This window comes from Perca flavescens, chromosome 4, assembly GCF_004354835.1.
Source record: "Perca flavescens isolate YP-PL-M2 chromosome 4, PFLA_1.0, whole genome shotgun sequence".
In the NCBI taxonomy this organism is placed as follows: Eukaryota; Metazoa; Chordata; class Actinopteri; order Perciformes; family Percidae; genus Perca; species Perca flavescens.
This window is the reverse complement of record NC_041334.1, coordinates 7022464-7045743: the sequence shown is the minus strand read 5'-3', so window position 1 is coordinate 7045743 and position 23280 is coordinate 7022464. Positions and strand designations below refer to the sequence as shown.

At 38.9% G+C, this 23280-nt stretch overlaps 1 protein-coding gene and 2 long non-coding RNA genes across 4 annotated transcripts; 2 read left to right on the top strand and 1 right to left on the bottom strand.

Moving 5' to 3' along the window:
- Positions 1–12705: 12705 nt before the first annotated feature.
- LOC114553652 (acidic mammalian chitinase-like) lies at positions 12706–18204 on the bottom strand. The gene is made up of 11 exons (XM_028574964.1): positions 18140–18204; positions 17610–17636; positions 17314–17518; positions 16957–17013; positions 15557–15722; positions 15339–15463; positions 15129–15252; positions 14858–15040; positions 14615–14731; positions 14383–14515; positions 12706–12996 (listed from the first exon to the last, which is right to left on the bottom strand). The coding sequence occupies exons 1-11, from the start codon at positions 18162–18164 to the stop codon at positions 12746–12748; spliced, it is 1413 nt and encodes a 470-aa protein (XP_028430765.1). The 5' UTR covers positions 18165–18204; the 3' UTR covers positions 12706–12745.
- Positions 14339–16761, top strand: LOC114553655 (uncharacterized). Of its 2 annotated transcripts, XR_003692365.1 has the most exons (4): positions 14339–14506; positions 14676–14750; positions 14865–14960; positions 15131–16761. It is a non-coding gene; the product is annotated as an uncharacterized LOC114553655 (long non-coding RNA). The 2 variants fall into 2 exon arrangements; XR_003692364.1 differs by having other exon boundaries at positions 14676–14960.
- A 1625-nt stretch (positions 18205–19829) lies between the features above and the next one.
- On the top strand, positions 19830–22394 carry LOC114553654 (uncharacterized). The gene is made up of 3 exons (XR_003692363.1): positions 19830–20080; positions 20549–20582; positions 22137–22394. It is a non-coding gene; the product is annotated as an uncharacterized LOC114553654 (long non-coding RNA).
- Positions 22395–23280: the final 886 nt, after the last annotated feature.

Genomic DNA, 23280 nt, shown 5'->3' with positions numbered 1-23280 from the left:
AAAGTATACTTCAAAATAGATGTAATTAAGTTCAACTTCAGAGTCCAAAAAGTAAGTATACTAATTTACCAGTAATTTAAAAAAAAGAAGTATTTTTTAAATGTACTTTTTGAAAGTGTACTTTTTTGTTAATGTATTTTAAATTGTATAGAAGTTGTTTTTTTTAAGTGTATTAAATTTGACATGCTTAGAGTGGCAATTCAGTGTACTTATGGGAAGTATATTATTATGGAAATAAATTGTTAGTATACTTTTTTAAAGTGTACTATGATCTCACTTCATTAGAAGTGTGACTTCTGTACACTTTATACAATACACTCTAAAATAAGTGTATTTTTAGTGGCATATCAGAGTACTTTCATAAAATATGTTAAAATACAAAAATGTATAGTGGTAACTTAGTGTACACTTATAGTAAGTACACTTATTTTTAATACAGAGTTAGTATAATTTTTGAAAGTGTACACTAATTTCACTTCATCAGTAGTGTAATTTTAGTTCACTGTAAACAAAGTGCACTAAATATAAGTGTACTTTTATTAGCATATCAAAGTACACTGAAAAAATGGGAAATAGCAGGTCTTTGAATTTACAAAAATGAATTTAGAATATGCTACGCAATTCATTTATATTCCTTTCAAGAACATGGTTCAATCTTGTAGACTTCAGGTGTTTTTGTATAGATTCCTTTTGCGTTGATTGAAATTGATTGAATTGAAAATTTTAAATGATCGAATTAAGTTTGGTCACTACCGGAAATGGTATATTTGAATCAAATGGCGCCAGGAAGTGTAGGTGGCACTTTCCGGCACTGACACCAACCGTTTATATACTGTCTATGCTGCCAACACAGGCAAACTGTTTCAACAAGGACATCGCCAAAACAAGAAGAATGTGAAGAACAATGTTGAGTATGTGTTGGCTGCGTGCAGAATTAATTCTACAGCAGCCATATGTTGTCTTCTTCACGAAAAAGTAAGTTAACATCAATCAAAATGATTTTGTTCATGTTCATAATGTTTTTGTACTGCATGTAACGGTTACAAAAGTCCTTTCACTTGTTTGTGCATTCTATAAATATATCGGTTTTCTTGTAACTAAGTTAGCTAATACCATCACTAACTAGTAACTACTTAGTTTAGCATTAATAATTGTGTTTCTCCCCCTGACGGTCCTGCTCCTAACAATGGTATTTCAATGTAGCTAACGTAATGTTAATGGCAGCCGGTGAAGAGGAGCCAGTCAGCCTCATAAGAATGAGTGTTAAGTGGTCGGGTTTAGTTCGCAACATTTAGATTACATTGATGCTGTTGTAACGTTTTTTTTGTTACGTTTTATGTAACAAAAAAAAAATGTCCGTCGAGTTGTTTGGGCATAACGTTATATGTTGGTTTGCTAATAGCTAAGGTTAGCTAGCTAAGACCACAGGCTTACAAGTTCAATGTTACGTCGGGTAAGAACGAACGAGTGTTGTAGCTAAAGTTATTCTGTGTGTGTGTGTGTGTGTGTGTGTGTGTGTGTGTGTGTGTGTGTGTGTGTGTGTGTGTGTGTGTTCTTTCATAGGATCCTATTTGAACAGCATACACAATCAAATGCTCTATAGTGGTAAGTGCTGTCATATTTGTTTTTTCTTTGTATATTTCCTAAAAAAAATTGATGGAAACATTTATTTGTTTCTCAATTGTTTACAAATGAAAATGGACCTACTCTCACAGATATCGCCAATTTAAACTTTAACAGTATCAGAAACTTCTTTTTTTGAAAAACATTAAGATTTTAGAATTGTGGAAAGGTTACGTAATGTTATAGGTTATATTTTACATACCACAATTTATTGGCAAGAACGGCAAGGCCCAACGTCTACTTATTTTTCATCTTTCTCCTACTATATTCATCTTTTTGTCTCAGTTTTAACCTTTCCTCTATTTATTTTCTTACTTATCTTCATATTTGTATCTTTCTTTGTCTTTACTGTCAATCTCTTTCCTACGTGTTTGGAGTTGACAGCAAGGCTAGTACCTTTGTAGGAACCATGTTGTAATATTCTTAGAGAAATATGTACCCATATGACAGGGTACACCAGTTGACTTCAAAGTGTAGTGTGTTCAAAAAAAACAATGCAATCCACATGTTTATTACAGTTAAAAACTGCCTTTTTAAGTGTATTTCAATAAGAATGGCAATACAATGCAATTGTACTGTAAGTGTGCTTAATTGCTCATGAATCTTGATTTTCATTAGTGTATTTTAGTGCACTTGAAGTTTAAAAAAAGTTGTTCCATTTTAGTATACTATTTACACTTGAAGTGTAGTCAAATAGATGTTAAGTTGAAGTTGATACATAATTGAATACACTTAACTATACTTGGATTTGACGAAAATAGTACAAAATTTAGAAAATATACTTAGTACACTTTATTAAAGTATATTTTTAATAGAATTTTTTTTCACCTGGGATGTGATTGGTTGATTAGATAATTTCATTAACGTGAAATTAAACAGGGGTTCCAAATAATCCTTTAGGTGAGTGTATGTTTACTGTAACTTCCTCTTAACCTTCAACTGAGAGGTTACACAATAAAATACCTTACATACCTCCCCTCCTCCAAAAAGAAACGTTCCCGTTTCTAAATAGTAACCTCCAGAATATGAAGAACAAAGATAAACAGCAAAATGCCATAACACTGTAAGTTAGCAGTAGGCTATAAAGTGTACTTGAATATTAAGTGGTTCGGGGTCCTTCTGTAAGTAATTTTGGAGTAAAATTTGGTTTTGGAGAATTCTACAACAAGCTATACCACAGCCCAATCAATCAGCCCGTTCCAAACAGGCACATTTTCAATGGGCACTGTACTAGTTCAATTCAATTCTCAATTCAATTCAAAGGCGCTTTATTGGCATGAATGTTTCAATAACAATGTTGCCAAAGCTTCAATGTGTCCAAATATTTGGACAAAACACACTAAACAGTTAAATGAACATAAACACAATATTAGGATGATTCATATTAATTATATAAATCAATTTGTATGGCAAATATGAAACACAAATTTGAAAACAAAAGTTATGAAGCAATATGAAACGAAAAAATTAAATAAATTGAATTCTAATGTAAATACATCTTTACTTTATATACAAACTATGAAAAATAATACAATTAATTTATTATATATACAGTATATCTTTTACTTCTTATGAAACCTCTATAGTGTGTGTGTTTGTGTGCATGTGCGTGTGTGTGTACGTGCGTGCGTGTGTGCGTGCATGCATGCGTGCGTGCGTGTGTGTGTGTGTGTGCCTTGCTGATTGTTACAAACCCTCCCTTTTCGGCCTGCTGTTGGCTTCTTTGGCTTTATTGGCTGAGCTGGCAGTTTGGGAGGGCTCGTTAGTTGATTGGTGGAAACCTGGGTAGGCCTCAACCAAGACTATTTATACAAGTCATGTTTGATTGCTCTCTCTCTGCATTCTTCTTCTCCTGGACTCCACATCTCCTGGTTTGGGTGTGGTTTATTTCTTTTGTTGCAGTTGTCATTTGCTTACATTTCTTTCACACAGCAAATTTCTGGAGTTGAATAATATAGTGATGGGCGAACGAAGCCTTGTGAAGCCTCTGAAGCTTCTTCCTGATTGTATCGCAAAATGATCCAAAGCATCAAAGCATCGAAGAGAACACAGTGACATCTGCTGGTCAGTCAGCAGAAATGACAGCGGATATAACTCGACACAGCCAAACAAAGCTTTCAACATGAACATAGGAGAGACAGAATGGACACATATGGTGCTTTTCCATTACATGGTACCTACTCGCCTCGCCTCGACTCTACTCGCCTTTTTTGGTTTTCCATTACGAAAAAAAGTACCTGGTACCTGCTAACAGTACTTTTTTTAGTACCTCCTCAGTCGAGGTTCCAAGCGAGCTGAGGCGAGCCGAGAAGGTGACGTGAAACCCTGCAGGCTGCTGATTGGTCGGAAAGAAGCGTCACTGATCACTGCATTGCTAGCGAGAGACGGCATTTTTAAATAGTTTAGCCAGCAGTGTTTTTTTGCTGCCGGAGGCTCCACGCAGAGCTTTCTCCGTAGCATACAAGTGGCCTGATGGTTATACTGGTGCGCTGGTGTGTGCATGTGTGATGTGTGTGTGTGTCGAGTCGCCGTATGTGTGTGTGTGGGGAGCTAGTGAGCGAGGGAGAAGTGAGAGAGTGACGGCGATTATCTCCGCAGAAAGTAGTAGCGACTCTAGAGTCATATATATGTGAGAGAAACAAAGCGAGTAGCGACTCTAGAGTCATATATATGTGACCACGGTGGGAAATCTGGAGCAGTAAACGTTAACTATCTCTTTGATATCATGTTGTTTACGGAGACGGAGAACCAGGAAATGCGTCGGGGATATGTCAATGGAAAAAGCAAGCTACTAAGCCACGCCCACGGCAGTCACTATGACGACCAGCCACGCTGAGGCGATACTAAAATCTGCAATGGAAAACGGACGCACAGCGAGTCGAGGCGAGTAGAGTCGAGGCGAGGCGAGTAGGTACCATGTAATGGAAAAGCACCTATGCATATGGCATGACATGACTGAACTTTAATTAAATGACATGAACATGACATGACGGAATTAAAAAAATAAAACCTATGTTTGAATGTTTGGATATAACATTATAATATATAAACTATATATAAACTACTGTGATCAGGATTTGAATGTAAGTATGTTTAATTAGGCTAAATATGGATGCAATAAACGGCAGCAACAATGCCTCCTTCTACCGCTATGTAGAATTACGTACAGGTGTATGTAAGTAGGCTAATTTCTATTAATAGGCTAATCAAATAAATTGCAAGCCACACTCATAAACCCGCGATGTTCCAGTGAATTCTAACGGGCCGTTGGTAAGCACGCAGCGACATGAATCCAGCAAACCCATCCGGAGTTTCAGTGACGTTCGAAGCTTTGGACGTCATCAGTCACGTGCTTATTTCAATTCGATACAAGCTCCAACACTGTTTCGAACCAGTGTGCTTTGCAGGAGTGATACAAGCTTCGGTGCCTCAGTGTCAAACGTCCCATCACTAGAATAATATGGAGTTAGACAAAAAGTGTTAAAGAGTTCATTCTCTAAATTAGACTGCAGCTTTTGCAAAGGGATACTCTTTGATGGTGTTATATTTTGGCATTCATTCATTGGGTGTTGAGGAACGTGACTCAACTACTCCTGGTGTTGATTCACAACATTAACGTTAGCTACAGCTTTGCTGCCGCGCCGAACAGTCTTCACTTGGATTTCTTCATGAGGCAGGTAACTGAACGTAACATTTGCCATTTTACCTCTCAAGCTATGTTACGTTAGGCTGTAAAGGACTCTCTTGTAAATGCAAATGTACTGTCTTTATATAACGCCTTTCTTTAGTTTTAACGACTAACTTTTCAGTGTAACACATTAGTATACTTTTGCTAGGAAAAACTTGCTAGCTAACTTAGCTAGCAAGCAAGCTGCAGAGGTTAAAGCGTGGCCCAAACTTGTCGAACGTGCTGAATATAACTTCATGGTTTGTTGCATTTTATTCGTAACTTACGCACATAGCTAGCTAGCTACTGCATGAAATTAACGCCAATGCTATACTCATCATTACGTCGGTTTCTGTGTGTTTTGCTAGTTCTATCAATTTACTGAACGTGCATTGTTTCTCTTGTAGGGCAGGGACGATAATGTTAACCGACCTACACTGAAGGAATGACTTGACCTAGCTACCTACACTGAAGCAATAGAACAGATAAAGCCACATACATTGTCCTACAATTCCGGTTAAAACAGTGTCTCCTGAGTTGGAGTGCCTATTTTTTAAGTAAACGGCGGGGATACGGTCGTAACTTTGCTAAACTTTACCAACAGTTTAGTTAACGTTACCTGGATTTAACACAAGCTAACGTAATTGGGCTAACACAATACTTGAAAATGTCCATGCTGCACGATTAACTGTATTAACTAACTGATTAACTGTGCCGACCTGACAAAATGTGTGACGCTTACACGTTGCGGTAGGCAGGAATATAGAAAATGTTTATAATTAAATACAAAATTACTTAGTAATCTAACTTGAGTAATCTAAAATATAAGACATGTTTTCAGTTATTTCACACTTTTTTGTTAAGTACATAATTCCATATGTGTTCATTCATAGTTTTGATGCCTTCAGTGAGATTCTACAATGTAAATAGTCATGAAAATAAAGAAACACGTTGAATGAGAAGGTGTGTCCCAACTTTTGGCCTGTACTGTATATATACAACCCCAAATCAGAAAAAGTTGGGACATTATGGAAAACTCAAATAAAAAAAGAAAGTAGTGATTTCTAAATGTACTTTGACTTGTATTTCATTGCAGACAATGTGAACACAAAATATTTCATGTTTTGTCTGGTCAACTTAATTTTATTTGTAAATATACATCCTTTCCTGACATTCAGAACTGCAACACATTCCAAAAAAGGTTAGGACAGGAGCAATTTAGGGCTAGTAATCAGGTAAATTGGTTAAATAATGATGTGATTTGAAACAGGTGACGTCAACAGGTGATTGTAATTATGATTTGATACAAAAGCAGCATCCAAGAAAGGTCTAGTCCTTTAGGAGCAAAGATGGGCCGAGGATCGCCAGTTTGCCAACAAATACGTGAGAAAATTATTGAAATGTTTAAAAACAATGGGCCTCATTCACCAATATCTTCCTAAGTTTTCTCTTAAATATGTTCTTAAGAAGGTTTCTAAGAAAAGTTTACGCCGGATTCATGACGTGTTCTTAAACAGCAGATTTGTTCGCACCTGTGTTCTTAGGATTGATGAATCCCACGTCTTCGTAACTGAAAGCACGTGCCAGTTGTTCCTAATTAGCATAAGAAAACGCCCCAAAAAATCCCATATAAGGACATGACACTTTCTATGCACCTCCTGGGAGACAGGTTGTCGGAGCTTGTCGGAGCCGCGGTAGAGGAAGTACTGAATCTCAGTACTTAAATAAAAGTACAAATAACCAGAGACATATTTACTTTAGTAAAAGTAGAAGGTGTCCACAACCACAAACAAGGCCTGGCTTTTAAGAAAAGTTCCTATTCTAACCATGAAACGGAAATATGTTGTTAGAATCGGAATGCGGTTGGTTTTATTCACGGATGTATTTCATTTTCTTTAACCATGCAAGTAAGCAAATAAAGTGTGTGAAGCAGCGCAAATTGGGAGATGTGAAGAGGTCCAGCCAAATAAATAAGATATGACCGCGTCTTACACAGCCTGGCGGAGGAGTAAACGACGCTGTGGAGAGAAATAGATGGCAACTTTGATTTAAAAACGGGAATAATAAAAAAACAAACGTTTTCATTTTCACTTTTACCGGGGCTGTATTACCGAGGGTCAGCGGCGCTGCGCCCGGGCTCTGGAGCACCGGAGTCGGCTTGGATCAGCGGTGCCCCATATATGCAGTATCTACGGCAACCAAACTTCACTGGTGAGACAAACGTGTGACGGTCAGGAAGACTTTTGGCAGGGGGGAAACTGATCAGAAAATGTAACGGAACATTGTAGAAATGTAGTGGAGTAGAAAGTAAAGATAATTGCTGCAAAATGTAACAAAGTAAAAGTCAAAAGTAGGCTATGCACTATTGCGTCTACTTAAGTAAAGTACAGATACGTGAAAAATGTACTTAAGTACAGTTACGAAGAATTTGTACTTTGTTACATTCTACCACTGCATTTCGGCCCTATAAATAGCGATCAATCACCAAATAACGCAGGATTTAATCAGTTTAATTGCTGATGTAAATTGCAGTGTTAGTGTCGTTTTTGAATAATATGATTTTTTTATCAACAAATGATCAGAAATACATTACAGTACAATACTATCATTGTAAACGACTGTAGAATTAAATAAAATGCAGTAAGCAATCATTTGGAGCAAATTGTCATCACTCAAATGTGCGTAAAAGTGCTTTTCAGTGTTCGTAGATTTTGTTCTTAGCTAAGAACAAATCCAAGTTAAGAAAACATTAGTGAATGCCTAGTGAATCTTAATCTTAAAAAAGTGCGTAAGAAGGGTTTAAGAACACATTTCTTCGTAAGAACGGTTGGTGAATGAGGCCCAATGTTCCACAAAGAAAGATAGGAAGACATTTGCTTATTTTACCTTCAACAGTGCATAACATAATTAAAAAATTCAAGGAATGTGGAGGAATTTCAGTGCGTAAAGGACAAGGGCGCAAGCCTAAGCTGAACAACCGTGATCTCCGATCCCTCAGGCGGCACTGCATCAAGCATTCATCTATAAGCGATATCTCCACATGGGCTCAGGACCACTTTGGCAAACCTTTGTCAAGTACCACAATACGTAGTTACATCCACAAATGCCAGTTAAAACTGTAGCGTGCCAAAAGGAAGCCCTATGTTAACAGTTTCCAGAAGCGCCGTTGACTTCTCTGGGCTCGGAAGGCATCTGGGATGGACCATCACACGGTGGAAACGTGTACTGTGGTCAGATGAATCAGTATTTCAAGTATTTTTTGGGAGAAATGGACGCTGTGTGCTCCGGACCAAAGAAGAAAAGGATCATCCAGACTGTTACCAGCAACAAGTCCAAAGGCCAGGGTCTGTCATGGTATGGGTTGTGTCAGTGCCCTTGGCAAAGGTAACTTGCACTTCTGTGATGGCACCATTAATGCTGAAAAGTACATAGAGATTTTAGAGCACAATATGCTGCCTTCAAGAAGACATCTTTTCCAGGGACGTCCATGCATATTTCAGCAAGATAATGCAAAACCACATCTGCACACATTACAAAGTCCTGGCTGCGGAGGAAGAGGATACGGGTACTTGACTGGCCTGCCTGCAGTCCTGACCTGTCTCCAATAGAGAATGTGTGGCGCATTTTGAAGTGCAAAATGCGACAACTAAAACCCCGTACTGTTGCCCACCTTAAGACTTATTTGCAGCAAGAATGGGACAAAATTACACCTGAAACACTTCATCACTTGGTGTCTTCAGTCCCTAAACGTCTTAAGTTTTGTGAAAAGGAATGGCAACATTACAAAGTGGTAAATGGGTCCGTGTACTTGGCGGCCAACGGATTTTCGTTTTGAAAGGAAAAAAACAAAAACGAGAAACGGCCAGTTTCCCAATTACCATTAGTAAATAGAAAAACAAAAAACGGAAAACAACCCATTATTCGTTTTTTGTTTTGATATTAAAAAACGAAAAACTATCTCGTTATCCGATTTTCTTTGATGTGTTTGTAGATGGAACTCGGAAATTAAATCGTGTGTATAAATCATTCATTTTTTTCGTGACCCGGAAGCGATCGTAGGTAGTAAGCGGCTGCCTACCCGGAAATCATTTGGACATCAATGAGACCCATGAGACCATGGACAGTTAGAATGATACGGACGTAAAAATGTTTTTAGACGAATATGCTAGTTTTATGTTAGAAAACCGAAAGAATGGGATGTCTTGTGGGGATATAGCAGCTGCGTTGGGTTCACAGTTTGGAACGATACGGGGGTTTCTGAGAGGAGTGTGTGCTCAGCAGGGACTTGTGGCGAAACACAAGTTGACTTTTATTATGAAGTGGTCACAGGAGATTAGCGCTGACTCCTCTCATTCATCAAAAATGAGTCTACACAACAAGACCAGTAAACGGTAAACGGCGATTGATAAAAAAAGAAACTTGCCTCAGCAATACCTTCAGCAATTTCAACTTCAAGTTGGCCGTCAGGACAGAAGTCCCTGACAAGTCCCTGCTGAGCACACCACCTCCGCACATTATTATTATTAGACTATGATGGTTGTCTTGTTGTATAGACTCATTTTTGATGAATCTCCTGCACTTCATAATAAAAGTCAACTTGTGTTTCGCCAGTGAAATGCTTTTAATATTTGCATATTAAAAGCGATATGCAGACTAGGGCTAGGTCTATGCAATTTTTAGATTTAAATAAATCAGCAGAAGTGAAAAGAGTAAAAAAAAAAATTTCTACTTAAGTAAAAGTACTGTTACTTTGTTGTTTACTCAAGTACAAGTAAAATAGTAAAAGTAGCTAATTTAAAATGTAGTTACTTAGTTACTTTTTTAACCTCCAAAAATCACATTTATATTGATTTTATCTTATTTATACTAATCATATTATATGATATATATTGTATATATATATTGTTTGTCTTTTGCGATTTGATAAGGGAAAGCCATATCATGGTTTCGATTTTAGTTTGTCTGACAGATATTTGCCAAAGCAATGGCGCAAAACAACGTTAGACCTTTTATGTGGAAAATGAGAAATTTTGAAAATGTTTTCGCTTCATTATTATTATTATTATTATTATTATTAGACTATGATGGTTGTCTTGTTGTGTAGACTCATTTTTGATGAATGAGAGCAGTCAGCGCTAATCTCCTGTGACCACTTCATAATAAAAGTCAACTTGTGTTTCGCCACAAGTCCCTGCTGAGCACACCACCTCCGCACACTCCTCTCAGAAAACCCCGTATCGTTCCAAACTGTTAACCCAACGCAGCTGCTATCTACGCAACTAGCATATTCGTCTAAAAACATTTTTACATCCGTATCATTCTAACTGTCCATGGTCTTATGGGTCTCATTGATGTCCAAATGATTTCCGGGTATGCAGCCGCTTACTACCTTTTTTAGCAGATAAAAAAAAATAATACTTACTACCTACGATCGCTTCCGGGTCACGAAAAAAATGAATGAGGAATAAGATTTATACACAATTTAATTTCCGAGTTCCATCTACAAACGCATCAAAGAAAATCGGATAACGAGAGTTTTTCGTTTTCCGTTTTTTAATATCAAAACAAAAAACGAATAATGGGTTGTTTTCCGTTTTTTTGTTTTTCTATTTACTAATGGTAATTGGGAAACTGGCCGTTTCTCGTTTTTGGTTTTTTCCTTTCAAAACGAAAATCCGTTGGCCGCCAAGTACACGGACTTAAATGCTTTACTGTTCCAACTTTTTTTGAAATGTGTTGCAAGAACCAAAATAGGAATTTTGTTTTTTTGGAAAAAAAACAAACAATAAAAATCATGAGGAACACATTAAATTATGTGCTGTTGTATTGTCTGCAATGAAATACAAGTCAAAATACATTTAGAAATCCCTACTTTCTTTTTTTATTTGTTTTCCATACTGTCCCAACCTTTTCTGATTTGGGGTTGTATATATATATATATATATCATGTGTCCCAACCGGCAGCGGCGGAAGGCCATCCACCAATAGCCAGGGTGTTGCCTGTTCAAAGGAAGTTTTTCCTCGCCATTGTCGCACTAAATGCTTGCTCTGTCTCTCCTGAGAGAAAATTTAATTGAATTGAAATGTTAAGTTATGATACTACAAGGTATGTCCTTTTTGTTCAAACACCGCAGGGCTCCTTCTAGTGATGCATCAGTTTGACAATTTGCATTATATGTTTGAAGGGTAGCATTAGAGGAAAAGCAGAAATTCAGATTCATAAATCATACTGCACTCTTTAGAGTGCAGTATGATTTTTCTCTCTCTCTCTCTCTCTCTCTCTCTCTCTCTCTCTCTCTCTCTCTCTCCACGCACCGAGCCCCGCCTGATTTTCTAAGAACGGTGATGCTGTTATCAATCAAGTATTGCTTGGTCAGTAGGCAGAGCTTTTTACACTGTTTGATCTCTTATCTCCAACTTAAAGTGATGGTTCGGAGTAATTTCACCCTAGGGTCCTTTTCACCACGACCTTGAGCCAAACACCCCCCCCCCAGAAGCTTTTTTCACCTGGGTCGAATATTGGGAGAGTTAGTGTTATCAGCTGAATAGCTTAGTGCAGACGCTAATGGATCCAAGAGTGTATCTCATAAATGACCCCACTAATAATGCCCGAAATGATACCAAACTTCCACACTAGTACAAATAGGTTATGTACTCATAAAACGATGGATAGGAAAGTTTGTAAGTACACCAGGAGTTTATTTTAAATAACACTTGCCTGCTGGCTTCTGTTCACTGCTGCTACTGCTAGCCTGGGTTGAACATGAAGTTACCTCGTTAATGCCAAATCTTGCTTCATACTACAGGCCTCTGGTGTCAGTGATAAAACCTGTCACACTGTACTGCAGGCTACATGTATTGTTTATTTTGCTATGGAACCTCTGTACTTTGTGGGTACACATATTTACTTATTCTTGGTTAATTACCTGTTGCGACAACATTGCAACGGCTGGTATAGTTTTAAACTTCCCCCAGCTGTATCCGGCTGAAGTGTACCAATCGCAAGATGGTCTATTGTGTCAGTATTTTTAAGTTCAAACTTAACAAGCTTACTTTGATTGTTAGATATATTTATATATAGAAATATGTGTTTTACACTTGTTGTTGTTTTGGTACAAAAACAGGATCCTTATTCTGTCACCAGTGCTAAAACTGACACTCAGCTCTGCAGTTAAAATGTGTATTAACATGTAGGTTTGTGGAACAAAGAATGGAGAAAGTAGAAGATTTATATGTATACACAGATTGAAATGAAAAACCAGCAGCCAACAATTTGTACCAAAGTACTGCAATGCAATCTGCAATCTATGTTATATATCTAAAAAAGACAATGCATTGTATTTATACACCACCAACATTCAGGTAAATGACACAGTGGATACAAGAGAACTTAAACACTCTGTTTAATGGTTGACTTTTGCATCAGGTGTAATACATAGTGTGTCCACTCATGGCTCAGGGCCAGACACAGCACTTGCAGCTGTCATTAAAGATAGATCCAGATCCGCATTGGCGGACATGGGTGATGCCACCAGCGCACATGTAGAAGCTGCTCCTGTCGTCTGGGTGAGGGTAGAGGCCGTCAGGTTTGCCGTTGCAGAAGCCGGATCCCGGGGCGTGGGTGGTGGTAGTGGTGGTGGTGGTTGCAGGGGAGGTGGTGCTAGCACCAGGTTTGGGGGTGGTTGTAGGGGGCAGTGGGGGCAGCACTGAAAGGTTGAAGGAAAAGAAGGGGGTTTGAATTAGATAAATAATTATTGTTTATCTATAACTTGACTAAAACTTTTCCCCTCTTAAAAAATATGAAAGACAACCCACTCCCCAAAAGAGGTAGAAATTTCGTTCAGGGGGCTCAAACCATTTATATATCCTTCTCACCAATAAATATAGCTTTCCCAACAATTTCAGACCCCCTTATAGTGAACCATACATTTTAACCTTGCAGAGCACGTCTCTTTTCTTTCTCTCTTTCTTTGTGAAATGAAGCTGCCTTCAGTTGGTACAAAATGTTAAGATCTACAAACAATCGGACGGTAAACAATAATTGTACATGAACATGCATGTTGATCATTTTTTAAAAGGCAAATGACTATAGTAGTTCAGAATATGACATGCCAATTATTAGGGGTGTGACTAGATCTCGTTGTACGAGATCTCGCGAGATTAAAACGTGACGAGATTTCTCGTCGAGGTGAAAAGTTGTCTCGTGAGGCGATGTGATGTCAGCGTGATGGAGCATGGAATTACTATTGAAGATCCCCCTGCCACTTTTAAATCATTTGTGTGGCAACATTTTGGTTTTCCTGCAGAAATAATATATGGCGAAAGAGTGACAGACAAGACGAACGCAATATATAAACATTGTAAGACAAAAATGCCGTACTACTAACTACTGCACCCGCGAGTCGCGGGTGCAGTAGTTAGTAGAGAGCTGTGGTGGTGCTGTAAGTGTTTTTGCATAGTGCTCGTGTTAGCCGCGGTATACAGCATTTTTTTCTTACAATGTTTACATATTGTGTTCGTCTTGTCTGTCACTCTTTCGCCGTTTATTATTTCCGCAGGAAAACCAAAATGTTGCCACACAAATGATTTAAAAGTGGCAGGGGGATCTTCAATAGTAATTCCATGCTCCATCACGCTGACATCACATCGCCTCACGAGACAACTTTTCACCTCGACGAGAAATCTCGTCTCGTTCTCTTGAACCCAATCTCGTGATGTGTCTCGTCTCGTGGAGTAAGCGTCTTGTCACACCCCTACCAATTATGCTTTACAGGCCCTTATTACAGAGATAACTTATGTCCAACTTAGTAACTTAAATACCTGGTGCCCATTTCAATAAGACCATTAAACAAAACAGGAATGTTTAACATGGTAGCCAAAAATAATTAGTCCTAACAGGACAATAGTGGGGGTAATAATTAGTCAGACCATAAATCTTTATGGTCTGACTAATTATTACTAATAATTAGTTATTATTATTATTATTATTATTATTATTATTATTATTATTATGTCTGCTATCTAGCAGACATTACTATTTGTCTTGTCTTTGTCTAAAGGAAAACATCTGCATGAAAATGCTTTGGACTTACCAATATTAAGAAGTTTGCGGAGATGACCCATTAGAGGGTGGTTGCCCTGTCCACAGAATCGCCCCGCAAAGTCATCCAAATCAAGGGCCCAGACAAAGGCACCTCCGAACTTCTGCTCCTGCAGGTAGCGCACCTATTGGGGTGAAAATAAATACAAATTGGTTCAAATACTTTGTATATGCTGTGAATGTGTTATATAAAATATATGAGAGAGAGCTGACGTGCCACCTACCTTGGTCTCAAAGCTCTCCTTGTTGTCAAATCCCACCCACTCATTGTTCTTGACGGCATAGGGAACTTTCTGGTCGTCAATCCATTGAATGGTAGTGCCTTTCAGGAAGGTGCAGATCTACCATAGACATCATCAGGTTTGTGTAGCTTAGTAATGTGTATGTTTCACACAGTCTATTAAATGCCAATGTAATTGAGACAACACATCATATTGTAATGGCTTTACTCCTTATCTGAAATGTACCTCATAGTGGGACCAGAATCCAGCTTCACGTGTGAATGGTCCGGCTGATGCAGGGCCATTAGCTGGGGCTCCAACGCCAGTGTCTGATGATGTCAGACGGAAGGTACGACCATAAGTAGCAAATCCCATCCTCAGCTTCTCCACTGGGGTGCCTTGGTCTCTCCAGTATTTCATGGCATAGTCCTACAAAGTAAATGGAAGAGGTGTAGTCAAACCTTCTAAAAATGTACCCCTCAAGTTTATTTTTCTTCATTTCCCAATGTCCACTTACAGTGTTAAAGTAGATGAGGTCACCAAAGTCCTCGGAGCCACGGAAGAGTGGGCTGTTATGTCCAGTGAACTGCTCCCAAGTCCCATGGAAGTCATAGGTCATCACATTTATGAATTCCAGGTACCTAGAGATAGGGGAAATAGTCATTGAAAGACCTTTGTTAAACTCCCAGTTTTCTCTCTCAAGAGGTATTCATGACCGCACACTCACTTGGCAATCTCAGCAATCTCATATCCAGCATCGATGGTTCCCTTTCCAGCAGACACTGCAGCAGTCACCATGAGCTGAGGATTGCCAGTGGCCTTGGCCTCAGCTGCGTAGGCTTCAAAGAGTTCCTACAAATACAGACCAAAGAAGAAGTCAACATGATGTTAACCGTAGAACAGTAGCTGCGAATTGCAGCTAGAAACCGAGAAATCTGTACCTACTTTGCAGAGCAGAGTGAACAGCTGTTTGTCCTGTGGGGGACTTCCACGAGCACCAGGGTACTCCCAGTCCAGATCCAGACCATCAAATCCATGAGTCCTCAGGAATTTGATAGAAGACTGGATGAACGTCTGTCTGTTAGCTGGAGAGGACACCATGATGGAGAACCTGCAGGGAAGATTGAGCTCTGTTATCCTACTTGGTACGATCAGAAAGTAGGCTAACAAAGGCGGCCTTTAGCAACCCTTAGCTTTATGGCAACAACTGACTGAATTTTGATTGGAAATATGTTTTATCATTACTACTTTTATGTTTTTACATATGGGGTTTATAACTTGCAAACCACACTATCTGGTTAGCTATCTATTGTTGATTTTTTTCTAAACACTCAGTAATGCAAGTATAAACTAGTATTAAGTAGTGTAGTGCTGTAAGTCAAAGATCAGATCAGCTAAATCTGCCTACTGGTCAGTTAGCTATACAAAAAACTATGTACATTTATATAGGCTATATTTTGCCTTCAGTTAAGACTCCATTGGACTTTCAGGATGTTTTAAGAATGTAGTGGTCAGATCATTGGTAACATAACTCCAAGCAATCTGTATTTGCCTTACCAACTGACTTTAATTCCCTCACACTCACAGAATTATTTAATTATGTTTAACAGATTTCAAAATTATTAGTTCACACAGGTTCTCTAGGTTTATCACAAGAGCAGGCAACAGCAGAGGAAACTGTCACAATTTTTCAAGGTTCAAGTATATATTTAGAAAAAACTGACTGCACCAAGGACAGGGGTTTAATTTATTGTTTGCACATGGCAAAAAAATCATTTTACTTATTTTGGTTTTATTGTAATAAACTCACTAACTCATAAACACTTTAAAAATCAACTAAAATCTTTACACTAAACAAAAAAAGGCAGTTTCTGTTATTTTGTCTCTTTTACAGGATTTATGTCATTAACTGGGGAAGTTGTGTGGTGATATGTTTTACTTATTTTGTGTATCCCTGCATTGCCTTGTCCAATGTATGCAAATTAGCGCATTTAATTAGTTAACGCCTATTTTGCATATCAATTTGGTGCTTGTGGTGATGTCATTGTTCTGTAAAGGGAACTATAATTTGACTATAGTGTGACACGGACTGTTTTCTGCGACGCACAAGTTCAAATAAACGTTCACATGGAATGCACAAAGTTCTCTGTGTCTTTAATTAGTAAAGAGTATACATACATCATTTAACAATCATTACACACAAGTGGGGGGGGGGGTGCATCAGAACTCGACAAAGTCTAAAAAAGGGCACTTTCTCACGAGGAGGAAAAAGGGCAGTTGTCCAAGCAGCTTTGATGTCTATGTGCACTTGCCAGCATGTGATTATGGTCTAAAATGTTACTCACTGTCTTGAACCAAAGTTCCATCCACCAACAGCCAGCAGGGTCTTCAGATGAGGATTTCTGTAAATAACACAGACGATACGTTAAGACTATAAAACATTCTCACCACACTTTGTTCAAGCTTGTAAGTGCTTGTAACAGCTTACTAGAACATTGTATAGTTTAGGCTCAAGTAGGGCATTTGCATTTTACAGTAGGGAAAATCTCTGGTTCTTAAGTCATTGTTTCAGCAAAGTCATCCATTTCAGGCTTCTTATGCAAAGCACTGAACGTATGCGAGCTCCAGAGGTACTGCAGCCCAGGCTGACCTCTGACCTCTCCTGTATGTGATACAAGGTTCTCTCAACTCTGGCCACTTACTTGTTCTTCAGGGCATTAAAAGACTTGTAGAGGACATCATCATTCCATTCATAGGTAACGAGCTCATTATTATGGTTGATGATGGAAAAGGCGTAGATCAGGGTTGTGCACAAGAAGGGGTCCACATCTTGTGGCAAGTACTTTCCCTCACCAGGTCTGTACTGGGACCAGTTGGTGAAGTAACAGACCAACTGTGTGGCAGATCCTGTGTTGGAGTAAAGGAATATTACATTAATGTCAGTCACTGTATTCAAGTTAAAATCAAAATCAAATGATCAACAAGTATTACGACTTACCGAGCTGGCATATCACCAGACATAAGCCTAAGAAATATAGAAAAGAAACAGTTAGACAAATAAAAGAACATTTTGAAATCTATTATTATTATGAGTTATATTTCAGTATTTTTCTATATGCTTATATCTGGTGTAAGTGTGGTCTAGACCTACTCTGTCTGCAAAGTGTCCCAAGATAACTTATGGGATGATTTGACACTCTAAATACAATTTAAAAAAAAGGAATTGAATTAAGTTAAAAATATATTCAGTAGATTCAGTTTTATTTATATAGCCCAATTTCACAAATCACAAATTTGCCTCAAGGGCTTTTACAGTCTGTCAAGCATAGGACACCCTCTGTCCTTTGAATCTCGAGCTAGAAAAGGAAAAACGCGCCAAAAAAACTCTTTAATGGGAAAAAAAAATGGAAGAAATATCAGGAAGAGCGCCAGACAGAGGGATCCGTTTCGAAGGACAGACATGCAATATGATGTTGTGTGTTTAGTGAAGATTAATATGTAAATACAGCACCAACTGAAGATAAATACCTGCTAGAATAGTGAGCCTCGTCATCTTGAATTCACTTCTCACAACTTCACTTGATTACTACAAGACAAAAAGTGACCCAGGGTCTATGATTGAAACAACAAAAATAAGTTACCAATCTCAAGATAAACCCATTTAAAAATGGTAATTTAGAGGCATTGTGTTCCCTTGTGAACTCACCTTAGGACTTGATGAGAGACGAGAAAATGACAGCAGAGTTTGGCCTTTTATACAGTGAATTTTGCACAGAGAAAGGAGGTGGTGGAACAGCCTTTGATAAATGGAGGTAATAAATGTCATGATTATTAGAAGATGTTTTGATAAGATGCTGCAAAGTCTGAACATTAAGATGTGTAGACAATAATTTACTTTGTGCAGCACTCTGCTTACAGCATGCACGCAACACGTGAACGGGTTATAACTGAAGAATATATAGATCACTCATTAACGTTGAGCCAACATGACCTGTGGAGCATAGTCCTAATATTTCACCTTCGTTTTGGATAAGCGTCGTGTTGTTACTCTTGTCAAGTTAACATGACTGTAGGTTAAAATATCACTTTTAAATTGATTAATAAATCACTCGATCAACCTTCAATCAACTGAAAACTAATATTTGATAATTAAAACAAATCAATTAGTACTTGTGGCCAAATAGATAGATAGATAGATAGAGAGTTGGTGGTTCGATCCCTGGCCCTGCAGTCCCATGCCGAAGTGTCCTTGGACAAGACACTGAACCCCGAGTTGCCCCCGATGCTGCGCATCGGAGTGTAAATGTGTGTGAGTGTTTATCTGATGAGCCTTGTACGGCAGCCTCGGCCACAGCGTGTGAATGTGTGTGAATGGTGAATGTTTCCTGTACTATGTTAAAGCGCTTTGAGTAGTCATTAAGACTAGAAAAGCGCTATATAAAAACAGTCCATTACTCTACACAACAAAATTAAGATGACATCAATCACTCACTTAGCAGCATAACGATAGAAGTATAAAAAGTGACAGTTAATAGATAAATATATAGTATAAAAATAAGATAAAAGTATTGAAACAAGAATAAGAAAACCAGTACATTAACAAACACAGTATGGTTCAAGTCCAGATTAGTTTAGTCTTTCAGCAGCTCATTTATGGCCCTTGGCCCTATGCGGTTTGTCCACGCCCTCATGACCCTGAGCCTGCCTGAGGGAAGAGTGTCAAACAGGATATGGCCAGGGTGTGTAGGATCTGATGCTTGCTGCTCTTCTCTGCAGCCTACTGGAGTAGATGTCCTCAAGGCTTGGGAGAGGTGCACCAATGATTCTCTGGGCTGTTTTAATTACCCGCTGCAGGTCTTTTTTCTCCTCAGTGGTGCAGCTGGAGAACCACACTGTACAGCTGTATGCCAACACACTCTCTATTGTGCACCTGTAGAAATTTGTGAGGAGTGTCTGCGGGAGCCCCGTGCTTCTTAGGGTTTGCAGGAAAAAGAGTCTCTGCTGAGCTTTTTTCCCCCCCTATCTCTTTGGTGTTCACTCCCCAGGTCAGATCCTCCGCCAGATGCAACCCTAGGTATCTGAAGCTTGGGACCTGTTCCACCTCCTCTCCATGTATCTCAAGACTGTCATGTCTGTTGTTTTTCCTAAAATCAATTATGATTTCTTTTGTTTTCTTTGTGTTGATTAAGTTGTTTCTGCTGCACCATGATACCAGTGATTGGACCTCCTCCCTGTAGGCGGTCTCCTCATTGTTGATTACCAGCCCCACCACAGCTGTGTCATCTGCAAATTTGAAAATGGAGTTTGAGTCATGAATGGGAGAGCAGTCATGAATAGTGAGTAGAGGAGCAGACTGAGAACACAGCCCTGGGGAGTGCTAGTGTTGAGGATGGTGGTGGAGGAGGTAATATTTCCAAGTCTGACATGCTGGGGTCTGTCAGTGAGAAAGTTCTTAATCCACTTACAGAGGTGAGAGTCCAGGCCAAGTAACTGCAATTTGTTGACTAGCTTGTTGGAGTTGATGGTGTTAAAAGCTGAACTAAAGTCAACAAAAAGCATCCTGACATAGGTGTTGGGGTTCTGCAGGTGAGTAAGGGCAGTGCGAAGTGCAAGTGAGATGGCATCATCGGTGCATCTGTTGGCTCTGTAGGTGAATTGGTGTTGGTACAGATTAGCTGGAATGAAGGCCTTGATGCTGTTCAGTACCAATCTCTCAAAACATTTCATTATGACTGGTGTTAATGCTATTGGTATGTAATCATTCAGGCATGCAACAGTTGTCTGTTGCAATGGCCCCTGAATTGTTGCCATGCCGGGTACATGCCTTCAAAGGTCTCCCATTGTGTTTATCAAAAACAAGCAACTGGCCAAGAAGCCAGCCTACAACAAGGCACGGCTGGCAACCACTAATCGCTGCCTCTCGTTTGCCCTCGTCAGGCCAGGACAAAAGGAGCCACACCGACCAAGGCAAGTGAGTATGGCCGTTTCCCAATATGTGTTCTTCTATTGACTTGTGTTCTTGTGTCCCTGTGACTCGTCATCTCGTGTTGCCAAAGTACTGTCCCAATACACAAGTTCGCATTTCGCAAAGAACAGTTAAAATTCCCGGATGTATTCTTGACACGCCCATTTACCGAGGATACATCGGTTGGTAACTTGTATGAACTTCGCAGCACTTGTATCCCAACATTCATTTCGGCATTCAATGATGGTTGGATTTCCAGTACATAGACAGCCCAAAAACGGGACAATTTTAACAATTTTCGCCATCTTACACATCACTAAATTCACTTCTGAGAATATTTTAGGCGAGAAATTAACGGTTTATATTTCGAATATAGGCAGTCTTGCGAAAATCTTTGCCAAATTGACAATTTGCTCCAAAGTTTTCGGAGCTCCATAAAATGACGCGGCCGCCAGCTTGCGCCTGCCGGGGCCGCTTGCTCGGCGCTCGGACAGTCCCGCTCGGAGACCCCGCTGTAGGACCCCGGAGGTCTTTTAGACCGGTCCCGTAAATAAGAGGCTTTTATTTCGCCGTTTCGGATCGTTTGTGTAAATATCACAACACATGTGGTTAACTGTCTTTTCGGAGTTAAACTACACACACACACACACACACACACACACACACACACACACACACACACACACACACACACACACACACACAGAGCAGCAGGCAGAGGAGAGATATACCATAGATAGACTGTATATTATTAGTCTATGAGATACACCCGTTTCTTTTCGGGAGACTTGGTCAAATTATGCTATAGCCTACATTATATTTTGTAGTTGGTTCATATTTTTGGTGTATTTGTTTTCTGATTTATTAGAAGTTGAGTTTCAGTCTTTATGATAAATGAACTTGTACATAAAGTGGTAACATGCTATGACATGTTATGTAGACTAAAGGGGAGACAGCAATCTTTATAATTTGAATTTCTAATTTCCATCTCCCTGGGCATATACAGTGCACTACAATAATATAGAAATAATAATTCCACATAACACTAATAGGAACACATAGGTCACACCAGTGCATATGCCTATTTATTTGTTTAATTTAAAGTGACTTAAACTTATATGCTAATAATAGGGATCGCGTTCCACTCTTTTGAGTAAGTAAGGGGTGTTTGAGCTAAACCATAAACAATAAAATTAAAGCTCAATTAGTTTTATTTTTCAATATTATTGCAATAGTTCTAGCATTATGAGGTTTTCTTGTCCAGAGATTGTTTTAATACAAAGTGGTTATATTGTTGTGGTTTTTATTTCTAGCTGGTATTTTGGAGCCCTGCAGGTAGCCTCTGTGCTGGGACTGTTGAGCAATAACAGGAAGAACGCATCGTCTCAAACTGTTAACAGTGTTTTCTGTGCTTGTGAACTTGCGAGTTAATTCTTCCAAGAACAACCAGCAAGAACATTCTTCCCAAGAACACAAGTCCGTAGTTTGCATTCTTGGTATTGAGAAACGCCATGTGTGTTTGCCACTCAAGCTTACCACTGCTCTGTTTCCTGCACCCAGAAAGCCCGTAAACTGAAGCCAAGGAAGACTGGAACTGAATGACTCATCGAGCTTCACTGGAACTTGAGGTCTCCTGTCCCCTCCTTACGCAACTTCACTGGTGAGCCGTCTACTGCACCTCGCCTACCCAGCTGAATTCCACAATACCTAAACCAACCCTGTACACCAGCCACGCCATGAGGGAGCTACACTGCTGTACTCCTTACTTTGTTGTACAAAGAAAAATAAAGCACCCACCTTAGTGGGTTTTCACTTCAATCTGATTCTGGTCCATTCTTGTCGCGCCGCATAGTGTATTAAGCCGGTTCCATCCCATTTTTTGATTTCATATTATTAAAATCAAACCTCTGGCTTTGATTTTTATTGTTAACAAGTTATTTGGTTACATCCCTGTGCTATGGTGTTTATTTAATCATCAAATTAAACAAAACTGACATGAAGGTCAGGTTCTTCTCACATTTGTTCTGACTTTTAACAATATTAAATTTTAAAAGTTCAAATAAATCCGTAAAAATAAGATTCTAACAGCTCTCTTTGCCAATTTGCTGCCATTGGATAGTTGACAGTGGAGATAGAGATGTCCTCAAACATGTTTATTTTATGTTCATTTGATTGAAGTTGTACAAAAAAAGAAATTATTAGTAGTTCAATTAAATGTACTTTATTTACTTTAGGTTTTTAAAACACTGACTCTAAAATTCAACGTTTTGCACTGAATCATTTTAAGGTATGAAATGTACAATCAGCATAAAGTGCATATAGTCATCTTTAAATACTTGTTTTGAACTTATAATTAAAAAAATATTCACTATGTGAATATGTTTTGACTGACTACACAATATTTACCAAAAACGATGTGCATAAACAGTGCTGCGTTATGAAATAGGTCAGTACAGCTTCAGATTAACAGCTTTGATTATTTTATCTCTTTCATTCGTTGAACACTGGCTGTGACCATTGACCAGCGACTTCTACAGCCAGCTTGTTTTTCCACTCCACAGGAATCAGCAGCTGACTTGGAGATAAGTGTGGAGCTGGCTAGGGCGTTCTGGGTGCTGTGATAGTCACAAATGAAGAAGAAGAAAACAAACACAGGAGGTAGACACAACAACACCTGCATAAGCCAATTTTACATTTAACTCAC